The 17,273-nt window shown below is 26.5% G+C and overlaps 3 protein-coding genes across 3 annotated transcripts in view; all 3 read left to right on the forward strand.

Annotated features, from left to right (window-relative positions):
• Positions 1-5,813, forward strand: part of LOC122507211 (microtubule-associated protein futsch-like) — a 93,605-nt gene extending 87,792 nt beyond the window's left edge. Inside the window, exons 8-9 of the mRNA XM_043619818.1 lie at positions 148-599; positions 1,986-5,813. Coding sequence (XP_043475753.1) covers positions 148-599; positions 1,986-4,572 — 3,039 coding nt within the window. The 3' untranslated portion in view covers positions 4,573-5,813. The remainder of the gene's footprint in view (positions 1-147; positions 600-1,985) is intronic.
• A 1,524-nt stretch (positions 5,814-7,337) lies between these two features.
• LOC122507166 (proteasome subunit beta type-6) lies at positions 7,338-10,625 on the forward strand. Its single transcript, XM_043619738.1, has 5 exons — positions 7,338-7,529; positions 8,082-8,149; positions 8,370-8,501; positions 10,074-10,348; positions 10,486-10,625. Exons 1-5 carry the CDS (start codon positions 7,440-7,442, stop codon positions 10,611-10,613), a joined length of 693 nt encoding a protein of 230 aa, XP_043475673.1. The 5' UTR covers positions 7,338-7,439; the 3' UTR covers positions 10,614-10,625.
• Positions 10,626-11,077: 452 nt separating this feature from the next.
• LOC122507165 (sodium-coupled monocarboxylate transporter 1-like) lies at positions 11,078-16,913 on the forward strand. The gene is made up of 14 exons (XM_043619737.1): positions 11,078-11,605; positions 11,670-12,192; positions 12,400-12,451; positions 12,543-12,610; positions 12,875-13,029; positions 13,131-13,271; positions 13,557-13,665; positions 13,859-13,968; positions 14,186-14,372; positions 14,625-14,711; positions 14,778-14,866; positions 15,310-15,408; positions 15,498-15,687; positions 15,851-16,913. Exons 2-14 carry the CDS (start codon positions 11,740-11,742, stop codon positions 15,923-15,925), a joined length of 1,815 nt encoding a protein of 604 aa, XP_043475672.1. The 5' UTR covers positions 11,078-11,605; positions 11,670-11,739; the 3' UTR covers positions 15,926-16,913.
• Positions 16,914-17,273: the final 360 nt, after the last annotated feature.

A 17,273-nucleotide genomic window follows, 5' to 3' on the forward strand; every position in this document is an offset into this window, starting at 1 on the left:
TTAATTTTCAAATTCAATTTTAGCTTCGAATTTTAATTTCAAATTCAATTTTAACTTCGATTTTTAATTTTAATTTCAAATTCAATTTTAGCTTCGAATTAAATATTTACCGATTGTGGTTTAATTTACAAACATTGATGATTTCAGTTATTGGGCGAGGAAATGTACGGCAACAATGATAAGGATAATCGTGCTTTGGACAAACAAAGTGAACGTTCAAGTCGATCGGCGAGTCCGGATGAATCGCGACCTGACAATCTTGGCTATGAGGACAGTCTAGACGTTGCTTTTGAGCACAACAATAAACTTCGGGATAAAATACAGCAACGCATGAGAGAAAGTGAAAATCTCATCTCAAATGCATTCGGTCAAAGGAGTGACCACAGTGGAGATTATCAATTAAATCATTTCATTGAAAGAGAAAATCGCGACGAAACTGAACACATTTACGGACGTTTGCAAAATCAATTCAATTCACCAAATACATCGAATGGAATTTACAGTACCGGTCACAATAAAAGTCAAAATCTTCACCATGGCGGTCTTCTGGACAAAGCTCTCTCGAATTTATTACACAACAACGACAAACACGACCACAAGTAAGTTTTCATTGTATTTTTTAATTTACGAAAACTTAATTTATCGAAATTATATTGAAATCCATTATTGAATCTATTACAGATTTCGTATTCGATAATTAATTTTGAAGCAAAGAGTATTTTTGTCTAAAAAAAAGTAGGGAAAAGTAACTATCGAAAAATTAAATTTGACGCCTAAAAAAAATTCATTTTAATTGATTCACAAAAATTTGATTCTGTAATTTCTCTGACTTTTTACTGATTTCCATAAAAAATATCCACTTTTTTTCTTATCTAACATCAATTCTAAATTTTTCGTTCGAATTCTTAAAAAAACGCCTTTTTTAAAATATTTTTAACTATTAATTATTAATTAATAATTTTTAATATATAAAATTTATTTCAATAAAATTTGACTAAAATCTCCAATTAATTGTAAATTTAATTTAATTTTTTTTAATTATTTACGGGAATTTAACTATTTTCAAAAAATGTTAGTTACAATTTGTTAAAAAAATTTTGAAATTTTATTATTTCTCAAAATTTATACTATAACGCTTCTAATATTCAATTATTTAAGTACAAAAAAAATAATTAAATGAACAATTGATTATTTTTTTTAATTGAATTCTTATAAGAAATTTTATAAAATATTTCATAAATAATTGAATTCTTTCGAAGCATTTTAATAAAATTTTTAAAAATGATATGCATTTCTCAAGAATTTTGTATTAAAATTTTTACAAAGAATTTAATGACAATTGTATTAAAAATATATAAATTTTATTAAAATCATTAAAAATAATTGACTTCTTTCAGACAATTTTATACAAATTGTTTTAAATAATTGAATTTCTCTAAAAATTTTATGATTTATGAAAATAATTAAATTTTTTCTAAATAATAGAAAAAATCTATTGTTTATGAAAATAATTACATTTTTTGAAAAAATTTTACTAAATTTTTTTTAAATAATTGAATTCTTGCAAAGAATTTTGTTAAAATTTAGAAAAATAATTAAATTCTTGCAACGAATTTTATTAAATTTTTTTAAAAATAATTGAATATCTCTGAAGAATTTTATTATTTGTGAAAATAATTGAATTTTGGTATTAAAATGTTTACAAAGAATTAATTACTTAAGAATATATAAATTTTATAAATAAAAATTATTAAAATCCTTAAAAATAATTGAATTTCTGTAAAATTTTTATTATTTATGAAAATAATTGAATTTTGGGAAGAATTTTATTAAATTGTTTTAAAAGAATTAAATTCTTTAATAAAATCCCATTAAAATAGTAAATATTGATAATCATTTAATTCTTGCAAAGAATTTTAATTTACTTTAATAATTCTATTAGAATTATCTTTACGGTGAAATAAAAATAGTCATTCTTTTTTCAGTGGATCGACTCCGATGACAGTTTTGGCAGAGCTCGCCTGCGCTCGTGCTCCAACATCAACAGACTCCACGAAGTTCCGCAAAGAGGAATCAGAAAAGAAGGAATTGACAATTTTTAAAGAATCGACAATCAAGAAAACTAAAAATCCAATTAAGGAATTGTTCGAAAGAAAGAAGGAACTTTACGAGAGGAAACAAATTGAAAAGGCAAAAATTGACGTAATCACCAAGACAAACATACAAAAGGGAAGAAAATCCAAGAAATCGAAAAAACGCCAAGAATTCCCCCTAATTAGAAGCGATCAATACGATGGTTTAGCGGAAAAGAAGAAAAGACGCGACATATTCGAAAAGAAGGACGACATGAATTCATCAAAAACAAAAGACATTTACGATTTTGAAGACGAGGAAAGTCAAATTGAATCCGGTTTTAGTTCAGTTCTCTCCTACCGAACGAAAACAGAAACAAATTTCAAAGATTTAATAACAAAAGCATCTCACAATTTGGAAAATTCTTTCGGTAAACGTTTGGAAATTGAGAATAAATTTAAGAACAGCGAAAAATTCGCACCTAAAACAAAAGGCGCACTGAAAGCATTTCAGAGTGAAGATAAAGTCACCGGTCCAATGGACGATTTTGTCGAGAGGAAGAAAATTTCCAAACGAACTGAAATTAAACACTCGAAGCAAAAGAAGAAAAATAAAAATACAAAACGTAAATCAAGAAACGCTTGGTATGAGAACGATAGTTCTGATGAATTTATAACAGCCGCAAAAACCGAAGACGTTGGAGTCGGAATTTCCAAAAGTCAACGCACTTGCTCGAAAGGCAAGCAAAATCTCTTCGCCGAATTGTCAACATCATCCGAAAGCGAATCAATTTACGAAGATATGGAACAAATTCAAGAAAAATTCTCAACGAACGAAAATTCAGAAATTACGAAAGAAAATCAAGAAAAATCATTGCCGAATACTGAAAATGAAACTTATAATAATTGGGACGAGATGGAGAAAAATAATTTGGAATCGTCAATTTCCGAAACTGATTCTGAATCAGAGTCGGAATTAATTATCGATCTCAAGAAGGACAGCGAGGAGAATAAAGATCCCGAGGACGCTTCCGATTATGATGAGGAAAATAATTACGAGGATGATAATTGTGACAACGGTGACAATTATCGTGAAAATGATGATAATTATCGTACGAATGGCGACAATTATCGTGACAATCCCGATGATGATGAAGAAGATGATGAAAATCCCGACGAAAATATTAACAAAGAACAATCAATCGAAACGAAAAATGACTCGAAAAAAGAATGGATTCCCCTCGAAGAGGCTCTCAATCTTCTCGAGAAAAATGACAATCTCGAGAGTGTGACAAAGGAAATGAAAATATTCGCCAAAGCCTCACGTACAAAAGCAAAGAGAACCGATAGCGAGAGTTCAATTAAATTCAATAAGGAATCAAAAGAAAATCACAGTCCCGACGAATCGGAACTTCAAGACGACGATTTACCAGTTTTACCCGAAAAACTCCCAACCAACGAGAAACCACAGAAAGAACCGGAAAATCTACCCCTCCACGTATTTCTCAGTCGTAAAGTTCAAGAGTCAAAGAAACGCAAACAATTGCAGCGTAAAAATAAAAAATTACAACAAACAAATTCGTCAATAAATTTCGAACCAATAAGACGTCAACGTAAATGTGCCATCGGTAAGCAAGGCCTCCTCGCCGAAATAAGCAGTTCTGACGATGAGGACTTTACAAAAATTTCCCATCGTCGCAGTAAGGAGAAATCCGACACCATCGAAAGATCCCGAAAAAAGAAGGAATCAAAAGAAAAGAGAAAGGAACGTTACATTGAAAAGAAGCACGAGCAAATGATTGCTAAGGAACAAAAGGCAATCGAGGAGGAAATATTACGGGAATTGGGGAAAAATAAGGGTGAACAAGAAATGAAGAATGACAATGAAGTCAAAAAAGGCGAAAAAGAAAAAGAAAAACAAGAAGAAGAAGGAGAAGAAGATGAAAGAGAAGAAGAAAGTGAAAACGAAAAGTCGCGTAAAAAGCAAAGACTCAAACAAATCGAAAGCGAAATCGATTCTGAATCAGAATCAAAGGAGAGAAATAAGGCGAAAGTTAATCAAAAGAAAAAGAATGTGAAGAAGAGTAAAATTGAAAAGCCGAAAAGTAGACGTAATTCAATATCCAGTGGTACTACAAAGGAACGTAGATTATCGAACAGTAAACGTGATTCCGGCGATGATGAACTAAGAACAACAAAATCGTGGAATAAAGTCGACGATATTGGTGTTGCCATCGGTAGACGTAAACGTGCAGCAGCCAATCAACTCTACTATTGGTCGAGTTCAAGCGATGAGGATGAATTAATCGAAACAGCTCCTGCAGCAGAAGAAGAAGACGATAGATTAGAGCAACACGGTTGGATTGTTGGTGATTCGCATAAAAAAATGATCACCATGCTCGCAATGGAGAAGCAATTAAAGGAGAAACGAAGAAGAAGCGAGGATGAATTTGATTCCGGCAAGGGAAAAAGCAAAAAGCACAGGAACAGTACATCTTGATACGTATTTCACGATTAGATTTCTCGAAATTTTTCCAATTTATTCTCCACTTAAAAAAAAAAAATTTAGTTTCAATTTTTTATTATTAAAAAAAATTTTAGTTTCAATTTTTTATTATTAGAAAAAATGTAGTTTCAATTTTTTCACCTTTTGGTTTATTGTAAAAGACGCCTTCTCTAGGTGTTTTTCAAATTAAAAAATTGAGAATATTAAAAAATTTATAGATGTTAAGAAAAAAAAAAATTTACTGCCACTTACATTTTTTTTCTCCTGTCAAAATTAGAATAATCTTTTCAAATTTCTCAGCGCAATGTTTGTAAGTAAAGAGGAAAAAAAAATGTAAATAATTCATTTTACGCAATCCCCTTCGAATATAATCGATAGTTGGTATAAAAATGCGGTAATATTAGACTGAATAAAAAAAAATCTTGTAAACGGAAGAAAGATCACGCAAAGGGCAGTTTTAGGACAATACTAGTACATTTTTTTGAAAGAATAAATTTTAGTTTATAGTTAATTTATAGGGAAAAAAAAATTCTTGCAAGAGTTAAATAATTATATTTTAAGGGATAAATTTATACAAAGATCACTTCCAATGGACATTTTTTTGTAAATAGGGGTCCAATTCAGAAAAACGCTTTCGCTTTTTGTGATTCATAATATATACAACATATCTTCGCGCAGGATAGAAAATATTTCAATTGTTTGAAATATTACAAAAAGAATTTAATTTTTTTCTGTTTACTTTTTTTGGTGCAAAAAAAACACGGCATACAATATTTTTGTTTGTTGTGTTTGTGACGATCTCATATGTGTCACGATTATTAAAAATGCCCGATGCATATATTATAAAAATAAGCTTGTTAATTGCGAAAAATCGTGTTTTTTTTTTTGTCAAGCCTATATAGTTATGGGTGCACACATAATAGCCGAGTACCTTCACAAAAAAAATAAAAAAAAAATTTGCATATTGAATAAATATTATATATTATAAACGTTATATGTATAACATAACGATTAATTGATAACATAGAATTTATTGTAAATGTACTGCCATAATCATATTATCAGAATGAAAGCCTATTAAATAGTTATTATTATTTCTGTAAAGACGAAAGTGTTTAGCACAAAAGTAGAAATATCCAGTGTAAATAGAACATATTTTCAATGTGTCTGGAAAAGTATGTTTTGTAATATAAGCATTGCGAAAGAAAAATAAAATTAATAATTAAGAAAAAATATTTTTCCTCGTTTTTATTTAATTGTTTCTTAATTTGACTTGTTTTGATTTTTAAATATAATATTTATTAAGGAGTCTGGCAATTTTTCTGTCAAAGAAATACTTTAGTAACATAACCTAAAATTTAAGTCATTTTCTCCAATATTTTAATGACAAAATTAGTCATTTTTATTCAAATGCAAATTTTATTTAAATTATATCAGTTAAAAGTTAGTTATTTATTATTTAAATTGTTGGAAAATTCATTACCCTCCCATTAAAACAAAATTAAAAGTATCTTTTTCGTTTAAAATACGAAATTATGACAACGGACTATTGTTTTGACTAAATTTTTCTTTAAGTTTCGAGGAAATAAACTTAATATTTGGTAAAATTATTATTCATCTGGTTAAAAGGCCCGTTTACCTTTAATTTCCATCGTACTACCGGTCCTAAAATTCCTAATTTCAATATTCTATTTATATTTCATTATTTTAATTTTTATGTATTTTTATGAATATAAAATCTAATTACAGGCGGGATTAATTATTAGGGGCAGAAAAATCGTATAAACACAAATACTTTGACGACTGTTTACGTTTTGAACAGTTTTGAGCGCCAAACGCGCCAAATCAGATTCGGAGCAATTGTAGGTTATGTTAACCCCGCTTGATCATGTATAAATATTAAACGAAATAGTACCGATTGAAAAAACTCACCAATCCTACTAATTCATCTCCTCTCAAAACAACATTTTTCGCTGTTTAACTCGACAAATTGAATATATAATCTACGATCGACGACGATTATGTACGATTGTCTTCTGCCGATCTCATTGTTGCGGGGCTTGCGAAGCAATTTTCCCTTCTGCGATCCATTTACATATTTGACTATTTTCCTGCCTCTATTTCAACGTTTTAATGATATTTGACTATAATTACTCATTTTTGTCCACTGCTACTTTATTTTTATACTGAAAATACTAAAAAAACTGAAAGATAATCCAGAGAACGATGTGTCGTGTTCGACATTTTTTTACTACTAAAAATGGCGTCGGGCAGTGTTGCCAACCGCAACAAAATGAAGCACAGCGTAACGAACTTTTGAAATTAAGTTCAATTTTATAAACAAATTTCTGTATATTTTTACTTATAGAATATGGAAATACATAAAAGGGATGTATATTTCTAAAGTAAATAAACAAAAAATGTAAATGTAATTGTCAGGAAAATAATAAATTGGATTGAAAAATTAATATTTGAAAAATTTTCATTGCGCATGTGTAGAAGAATGGAGGGAAATAATTCTCAGAGCGGGTAATTTGAAATGTAAAGTAATTTATATTTCTTTTTTATTTGTTGATTTATATTTCTTAGTTTGACATTTGGGTTTATATCTCAGTGTAATTGAGTGCATGTATGAGTTTAATAGAAGTAAGCTTTAATAAAAATAAACATTTAATAAAAGTAACTGCTTGAAAAGAAATACCAGATTTACCGACCGAAAAAGGAATTCCGTCGATAAGGTCGAATCTTCTTCCTGCAACCTCATTGACACGAACACACACACAAACAGTAAACTGTATACACCGTACGGCAGTAATTTTGTGACAGTTTTTTTTATAAATTAAAATAATTTAAGAATAAAAATGGCATACTTAGAGCCTGCTCAACGTTTTGCAATGGGAACGAACAATATAATGGGTGCAGATTGGATGCAATCGGAACACAGTACAGGAGTAAGTTATTTAATTTATTTTTTCCTAATTTTATGTACTTTTTGAGGTTAGCATGACAATGCAAACTAAGTTTTAAATTCCCATGTCATTTACTTCTTTTTCATTTTCAATTTAAAAGAAATGGTTTGATTTACCTTGTAAACCGAATAATTTGATATTCTATTTTTAATTTATTCCTTGTAGATTAATGCGGCAAAATTCGCAAAATTCTTATGTTTATTTTAGGTTAAGTGAAAACTTCTTTTTAAATTTTCACGTCTATTTCTCTAGTGTTATAAATAAATTTCTCTCCAATGTATAAATAATTAAAAATATGTAAAATTAGTGTAATAGGAAAATAATATTAATTTAGATACAGAACAATAATAAACCATCTTAATTTTTATTATACAAAATAGTTCGTAAAATGCAACTTCTAGTGTTTACACTCGATATAATATTAATTTAGATATAGAATAATAATAACGTATCTATTATTTATTATATAAAATAGTTCGAGAGATGCAATTTTTTTGTTACACAGTTTTTTCATAATATTAATTTCATTTCCAGACATCTATTATGGCTGTTGAATTTAATGGTGGTGTTGTAATTGGAGCAGATTCTCGTTCAACGACAGGGTAAATTATTAAATTTGCTTTTAAATCCATTAAATTTTGCGTGCGACAATTCTTAATTGCGTGTAAATTATTTTAAATTGATTCAATTTATAATGTGAAACAATGATATGTAATGTAGTGTCAATTAAATTAATTGTACTAAAAGGACAAGAATTTTTAATAGTAATAGTTGTGAGATATTAATATTAATTCAATAATTTTGTATTATTTTCTCGAACAGATCATATGTCGCTAATCGATATGCGGATAAATTAACCAAAATAACGGATAATATTTACTGTTGTCGATCCGGTTCCTCAGCAGATACACAAGCAATTTCAAGTATTGTGACCTATCATTTGGGTTTTCATCAGTAAGTACTCGACTATTTATATATCATTAGATTTATTAAAAGAATATCCCTCTCAATTTAAACCCATTATTCAATAAACCTGTTGTTATATTTAGAGAATTATTTTTATCAAGTAAGTGTTGTACAGCAATTGATATTAAAAAAACCCCCTACAACAAATTGGAGCCAAACTATTTTTATGTTTCCGTTTTTTTTTAATTAAATTCTAAATTCTTCTAGTTTTTTTTAACAAAAATAAACTCTCATTTCTTCTAATTTTTTAAAATTTAATTAAATAGGGAGTAAAATCAGGGAAATGTCAGTAAATAAAATTTCTTGTCAGTAAAGTCAGGGAAATTATAAAAATTGAGACTTTTCGATTTATTTTCAAAAAATGCGACTTTTCCGACTTTGCTTCCAAATATTCAAACAAATTACCACATTTTTTAGTATAAAATGCAACTTATTTTGATTTTTATAGTACGAAAAATAACTATAAACAAATCTTTCAAAAATTATTTTTGAATCATTTTTTAAGATAATTAAATTTTTCAAATATCTATAATAAAAATATTTTTGAATAATTGAAATTTTGTAAAATTTAATTGAAAATAATTCATTTTTTTCAAGTATTTTGTTGCAATTTTTGAAGAATTTTCATTGCAAATTTTGAAAAGAATTGAATTATAAAAAATTGGATTGAAAAATCTTTAAATGTAAATTTAAAAGTGAAAATTAGTTTCTAATTTTTTAAAATTCAATATTTGCAGTATTTTTAATTACATATTTCCGAAAATTCAAATACATACAAAAAACAATAAGATTTTGGAATTATTTTTAATATTTTGGAGAAGAAAATCATGTTCAAAATTTTAAAATTATTTTATTTATATTTATATATAATTATATTATTTGTTTATTTAAATTATTTATGTATAATAATTTCAGAAAATTAATTAGTTTTTTTTAAATGATAAATAACTTCTTTTAAGAAATTCAATTATTTTCGAAAAATTACATTAAAATATTTTTAAAAACTAATTCTTAGAATTGTTTTATTATAATTTTTTAAAATTCAATCACCTTCCAACAAAGTAAATGAAAATTTATAAAAATTTACTTTTTTAGAGTTATGAAAATTTTAGAAAAATCTTGATCATATTTATAATTAAAATTCTTCAAAAATTTGATTATTTTTATTTATATTTTTCAAAAATTCAATTATTTGAATTGTTTGGAAATTTTTCAATTGTATCTAATAAAAAAAAAACAATTTGCCTTTGAAAAATTGTTTTAAAAAATTTTTAGAAAATTAATTGTAATAATTTATTTATTATAATTTTTTGAAAATATTACACCCTAATAAATTAAGAAAAAAAAACATGGACAGTTACAATTATTATAAAAAATTGGGTTTTTGTATTTAAATAATTAAATTCTAGAAGAACTTTCCAAAAAAATTATTTAAAATCATTGTCAGGGAAATTAATAAACTGAAAATTGTGACCGCCCTGTTAGAGAAATTGTATTGAATCTATTATTATATTTGCAATAAATTTGAATTTGAAGAAATAATATTGAAATAATTTTCAGAATGGAATTAGGAGAGCAACCATTGGTAGAAACTGCTGCTAATGTTTTCCGTGAAATTTGCTACAATTATCGTGATTCATTGCTTGCTGGAATTCTCGTAGCCGGATGGGATTCACGAAAGGGAGGTCAGGTGTACAGTGTTCCAATTGGTGGAATGTGTGTTCGTCAACCGATCTCCGTTGGTGGTTCTGGTTCGACTTATGTTTATGGATATGTCGACGCCAATTACAAACCAAACATGACAAAGGACGAATCTATTGAATTGGTTCAAAACAGTAAGTTTTTTTTGTCAGCTATTTTCAAAGTTTCTCATTTCTTTCTGATTTTCTTTAAGTCATTTTTCCCTTAATTAATTTTTAATTTAGAAAAATAATTCTAAGGATTTGTTTTAATTAATAAATAATTTTTCCAGCACTTGCTCTTGCTATGGCGCGAGACGGAAGCAGTGGAGGCGTCATTCGTCTTGGCGTAATCACCGAGAAAGGAATTGAACGCAAAGTAATTCTAGGAAACGAATTACCAAGTTTCTACCAAGAATAAGTACATTAATTTGGTATATTTTGTTAATGAGAATTTCCTCCTAAGTATAAGAACTTTCATTTGGTAAATAAATTTTAAAGCGAAAAAAGAAAATTCATCTCACAAAGAGAAATCAAATTTTAAATTAATTTTAATTTCAATTAAATCATTTTAAAACTTTTTTAATAATTTTTCTTTCCGGTAAGAAAATTTGATTTATAAAAAATTTGATTTATCTTATTAGAGGTGATGGAATTATTTTTCCTAAACGAAATTATCTTCTAATTTGTAAAATTAAGTAGTGGGATAGAAAAAAGATTGTTTAAAAGAATTTATAAGTGAGTATATGCAATAAATGACACGCGACATGGACAATTTGTGTCAGTAGTGAGGAGGAGATGAAGAATTGGATTTCCCGGTGAATGCGGAACATATACACACAGGGGGGTTTAAATTGTCTGACGTCAACGCGTGTTAACGACTCGTCGACCTTGTGTTCTCGATTAGGCAGGTTTGCTTTAAATCGTAGACTCCACTAATCAAAGAAGAGGAATTATTATTCACTTGCGATTGCTCTCTGTGACTGCACGAAACAACTTGACCACTTTAAGTCCATTGTCGTTCAACAAGAAAATTGACTCTCTTTTTAAAATTAATATATACGCAGTGTCGCCATCGCGTTGAACGTACTGCAATGACCCAGGTCATTTCTAACTCCAGGTTATTCTTAACTTGAAAATGGGCGCACTTCGCAGTTCGTCCTCCTCGGACTTAAGGGACACTCGCATTTTTTTCCGCTCCCTACTCTTCTCGTTCATTTTTTCATTTTTTTTTCTTTTCAATCTTCAGTTTTACTAAATTAGTTCTTTCATTAAACTTAGTGAATTGCCATGTTTCATCGAATTTTAACGAATTATTTTCCCCTTAATTTTTTTGAATTTTAGCCGATTTTTCGAACTTTTATTTTTCTATCTAACTAAATATGGTATTTTTCTAATTTAAAAAATTAACAGGTGAGTAAAATAAATTTTTTTTAAATTAAAAATCTACATCATTTTTATTGAATTTTTTTTCCAGAGAAATCTACGATCATCTTTTCGAAATATCTTCTGAATAGAAAAAAATTTTTGTGAATAAAAAAGGAAAAATGGCTTCAGACATGAAATCAGATTCAATAATGTCAGTGGAGCAAATGAGTGTATCGATACAAACGTTTGGAACTGCTGACTATACGATATTTACAATAATGCTCCTCGCTTGCGGTGCAATTGGTATTTATTTTGGTTTCGTGAAAAAATCAATTGGTGAAGATGAATATTTGGTCGGTGGTAGAAATATGAAAACATTACCAGTGAGTCTTAGTTTAATTGCAAGTTTCTTCTCGGGAATTTCACTACTTGGAATGCCAACGGAAATTTATATCCACGGAACTGGATATTTGTGTATAGGCTTTGGTGTAATTATTGTTGGATTCGTGATGTCAAATGTTTACTTACCAGTATTTCATGATCTTAAACTTACTAGCACCTATGAATATTTGGAGAGACGCTTCGATAAGAAAATGCGAATTTTGGGATCTGTTCTTTTCACAATTGGAATCGTAAGTTTCAAAAGAAAAAAAAAAAAAATGTTAAAGAAAATCAAAATTAAATTTCAAGAAATTAATATAAACTTTTTTAATTTTATATTAAGAGAATTTTTAAATTTTATTTAAACGTTTTCAATTTGAATTTAAAGATTTTTAATGATTTTTATTTTTGGGAAAAAATGGATTTATTTTTGAAAAATATAATTTTTTTTTAAATAGATAACGTGGCTTCCAATTGTCATTTACGTTCCAGCTTTGGCTTTCAATCAAGGTAATATTTATATTCATATTTTTAATTACTAAATTTTGAATCAAAATTGCATCTTCGGAAAAAAATTAATTCGAAATTTATAATTTTTCAGTTACTGGAATCAATATTCATATAATTACCCCTTTTGTTTGCATTGTCTGTATTTTTTACACATGTGTGGTGAGTACTGCTTCTTTGGAAAAATTATTAAAAATTACTAATAGAATAATAGTGAATAATAATAATTAATGATAATAAAAATAATAGTAATGAAAATAGTAAAATTAAAAATAGTAAAAAAATAATTATTGATAATAAAAATAATATTAAAAAAGAAGGCAGTAGGCCAAACGAAGAATTTAAGATCTTTTATTTAAATAAATTATTCTATTAAAAATAAAATATTAATTATGCTTAAAAAAATTAATTTTTAAAAAATTTCAGGGTGGAATTCGTGCAGTAGTTTGGACAGATTTCGTTCAGACGTTTATAATGTTTGGAGCAATGTTATTAATTGTTGTTAAGGGCACAGCTGATCTCGGTGGACTTTCAGTGGTGATAATGAGAAATCTCGAATCCGGCAGAATTGAAATACCATCGTAAGTTTTCTTTTTTTCTTCCTATTTCTAAAAAAATATTTTTTTATTTTAAATAAAAAAATTGTTTGTTTAAAAAAAAATTTTTTTTTTCTTTTAAACAGAACTGATTTTAATCCATTCACGAGGCATACAATTTGGGCTTTAGTAATCGGTGGATTTATTCATTGGCTACAAATTTCGGCTGTTAATCAAAATATGATTCAACGTTATTTGGCACTTCCGACACTTCGATCTGCAAGAAGGTAAATAAATAAATATTAAAAATAAGAAAAAAATAAAAAACTTGAAATAAAAAGGATTTTTAATCTAAAAACTTTGAATTTTGATAAAGAAGAGAATATTTTTCATAGCAAAAACATTTTTCTGTTTATAATTTTATTTTCATTTTGAAAATTCAGGCATTATTTTTAATCAATCAATCGTTTTTTTCCTTTTTGCCTCTAAATATTAAAAATAAGAAAAAAAAATTATTTTCAATCTAAAACCTCAGAATTTTGGGAATTTTAATAAAAAAAAATATTTTTCAGAGCCTTGTGGTGTTTTATTATTGGAGCGTTGTGTTTGATTGGCATTTGTGGCTATGCTGGAATGCTTGTATACGCCTGGTATCATGAGTGTGATCCACTGACTACCAAGGTAAGTTTCATATATAACAATATAATAATTCAGTTCCATTAAAATGTTCCATAATTGAGAGCCCCTCGCATTGCCGTTGGGGGATTTCAACATTCACCTTATTGCAATCATTGTATTAATGTTAATGTATATTTGAACACGTGTTTTCTATTCAAATATCATAATTGACAATGATTTTCTCATCTTTTTTCAGCTGGCCAAAGCTAAAGATCAACTTCTCCCTCTTCTCGTCATGAATATTTTAGGCGAATTTCCAGGATTTCCGGGACTTTTTGTTGCTGGCGTTTTTAGTGCTGCTTTAAGGTATCAATTTATTTTTTAATCTTTCTATTGAAATTTTTTTTTTCTGTTGAAATTATTTATTTTACGAATTCGTTTAGAAAAAGTAGAAAATTTATTATTTACGTTTCAAAATTGTATTGAAATAAAATTTATTATTTTCTGAATTCGGTTTAAAAAAATGAAAATATATTGTTTAGGATTTTAAATTTATTTTTAATTATTATAATTTTGAAAATAGTTCTCTATCAACTGGTCTTAATTCAATGGCTGCTGTTATCCTCGAAGATTTTGTAAAACCTTATCGTAAGACTCCATTTACGCCAAGGGGTGCTGATATTTTAATGAAATTAACAGTTATTACTATGGGAATTCTCTGTGTTGGTTTGGTTTTTGTTGTCGAAAAATCGGGAACTCATGTTTTGCAGGTAATTTTTTCGAATTTTAATTAAAACTATTAATTTAATTATTCGTTTAATTTACATTGTAATTTTTTTTCGAACTTTATTATTTATGAATGTAAATTATATATTTTTTCAGTAATAATAAATCTAATAGTACAAATAATAAAGTATAAATAAATATTAATCTAAATTATGCTAAAAATAAATAAAATTTAACGTATATTTTTTTTAATTTTTATTTTATTTATAAATATTATATAAAATAAAATTTTTTAGTTATCGACAAGTTTGAGTGCAATCACCAGTGGCCCTTCTCTGGGAATATTCAGTATGGGAATTTTAATACCATGGATTAACGCAAAGGTAATTTTGAATTTTTTTTTCTTTTAAATTTAAAAAAAAACAAAAGTTAATTTTTGAATTTCTTAGGGCGCTTTAATTGGCGGAGTTTCTGGTTTAGGATTTATGGGATGGATCTGTTTATCCGCGCAAGCAGAGATCGCCAATGGAAACATAATGTAATTTTTCTACTTTTTATCCTCTCTTATTTTTCAAAAGTTATCTTTTGTCTTATTATTTTATTTCTATTTTATTTTTTACTCTAATTAAAAATTTAACTATACGAAAATATTTGCGTTTACTAATAGAAACGTAATGTAATTTTTATATATTCTTTATCCTTTCTTATTTTTTGGTACTATTTTATTTTTTATTTGTCGTGAAACTTCAATTAAACAAAAAATATTTGCATTTTTTGTTAATTTTATTCAATTGAAAAAAATTATTATTTATTATTATTTATTAATTAAATAATTACATTTATTAATTAATTATTAGCACATCTTCAATTTTTGAATTTAACTTTAAAAAGTTTGTGAACGAGAAAAAAATAATTTTAATATTAGAATAATAAGCATTTTTATTCAAAAAATGAAATCATTTCTTTCCCACCAATTTAAAGATTTGATGAGAAACCAGTTAGCACGGAAGGATGCACTTATACGTTTCAAGAGTCGAAGAATCTTTTATTATTGGTGCCACCGGAAATAATAATGGACTCGTAAGAAAATTCTGTCAATAATTGTGTGATACCCTCTTTTTTTCTTAACTGCTCGTAATTTTTTTTAAATTAAAATTAATGTTTTTTAGAGAACCTTGGGCTATTTATCGTTTGAGTTATCTTTGGTACACCGTATTGGGCGCAATGGTTACAATGAGCGTTGGTCTCGGAATTAGTTTAATTTCATCTGAAGATATTACTAAATTAGATCCCATGTTATTGGCACCGTTTATTCGACGATATGTCAAGAAAGATAAACAGAATCTTGACGATGTTAAGGTAAATTTTTATTTTAGTAACAATATGTTTACTTATTATTTACAATTATTTTTTACTCATATTTAAATTACTTATTATTTATTATTATTTTTCTTAATCCTTTGAATATTTAAAACTTTCAAGTATTAAATTTTTATAAATTTTGTATTTATATTTCTTTTAGGTCGCAAAATCAAATTTGAAAGTCAACAGTGCTTTTGAGATTTCCGGCGAAAGTAAAAAAATTCCAAGTACGTGAAAAATAATCACTAAATATTAATAAAGTGATACTGAGTAAATTAAAAATTATTTAAGTCAGCCGCCATTTATACAATTACTCATTATTTTTTACGAAACTGTGATAAACTGAATCAATAATTATAGTAATCTACAAAGTAAGATTTATTAAAAATAGACTAAGATCTATAATAAATATTGAGAAAAAAAAATTATTTCAAGTATAAAAAATTGTTTTAAAAAATTATTTTCGCTTCATTTTGGAGTGTTTTTGCAAGAAATAATTACTAATTTTTTAAGAAATAATTTCACATTTATTTTGTTTAACATTCAACAACAAAATTGTCATTTTCGACGTGTTCTGTTCTTATTTTAGTTTTTAACAATAACAGTACTTTTGCAGTACAAAAGGACATGTTACGTTTTACACAAATAAATAAATATCAATGTAGGTATTTATTTTTTTTTAATGGAAATTTTTTGATTTATAAAAATTAATAATATTACATACCTATATTCAATAACATTTATTTATATATTTTATTTATTTATCATTTTTCTCTCATTTATAACAATAAGTCAAGTTCTTAAATTTAATTTTATTTCTAACATATTCGGTTATTAAGGCCATACCGTGTAAAAATAATCAAAAATAGTCGCTCGTAGACAAATCAATTGTTCAGTAAAATTATTCAAAATTTCTCACGTAAATTACAGTGGAGTTTTTCTTTTTACATTTCAAAGAGAAATATTAATTTATTAATATTAAAGAACAATGCAATTTACGTCAAGAAACTTTGAAGTTTACGCGTGGACATTGATGAAAATAATCTAAAATAAAACCGATATATCATACGCACAATAAAATATAAATCCTGAGATATAACTTCATCAACTCTTTATCATTATTTAAGAATAAATTTTCAAATTTATATTTTGAAGAAACAAATTTTATTCAAAAAACGAAATTACTGATATAAACATTAATTTCGTATTACTCTATTAATTAGAAAAATAATTACTATTTAATTTTATAGAGACGGATCAATCGTTTTTTAATAATAAATAATAAATTATAAATAATTATATTTATAATAAATTATAAACTAATATGTAATGGAACAAATCCTTGAAAATATAAATCAAATATTTTTTTTCTGAAATTGTATAAAATATGTATTAAAATCAGATAAAGAAAAATTTTTTTTCTATAACACGGCAGATTTTTTTTAACACTTTTAATTAGTTTTAATAATTAATTGAGTCCTTAATAATATCAAATCGGCAACTGAATGTTGTCTCTTTAATCGTCATCTCGTTTTTCCACAATCACCATTTTGTGCAATTAAAAATTACTTTTCATTCTCATG

This window comes from Leptopilina heterotoma, unplaced genomic scaffold (assembly GCF_015476425.1).
Source record: "Leptopilina heterotoma isolate Lh14 unplaced genomic scaffold, ASM1547642v1 Lhet_45, whole genome shotgun sequence".
Taxonomy (NCBI): domain Eukaryota; kingdom Metazoa; phylum Arthropoda; class Insecta; order Hymenoptera; family Figitidae; genus Leptopilina; species Leptopilina heterotoma.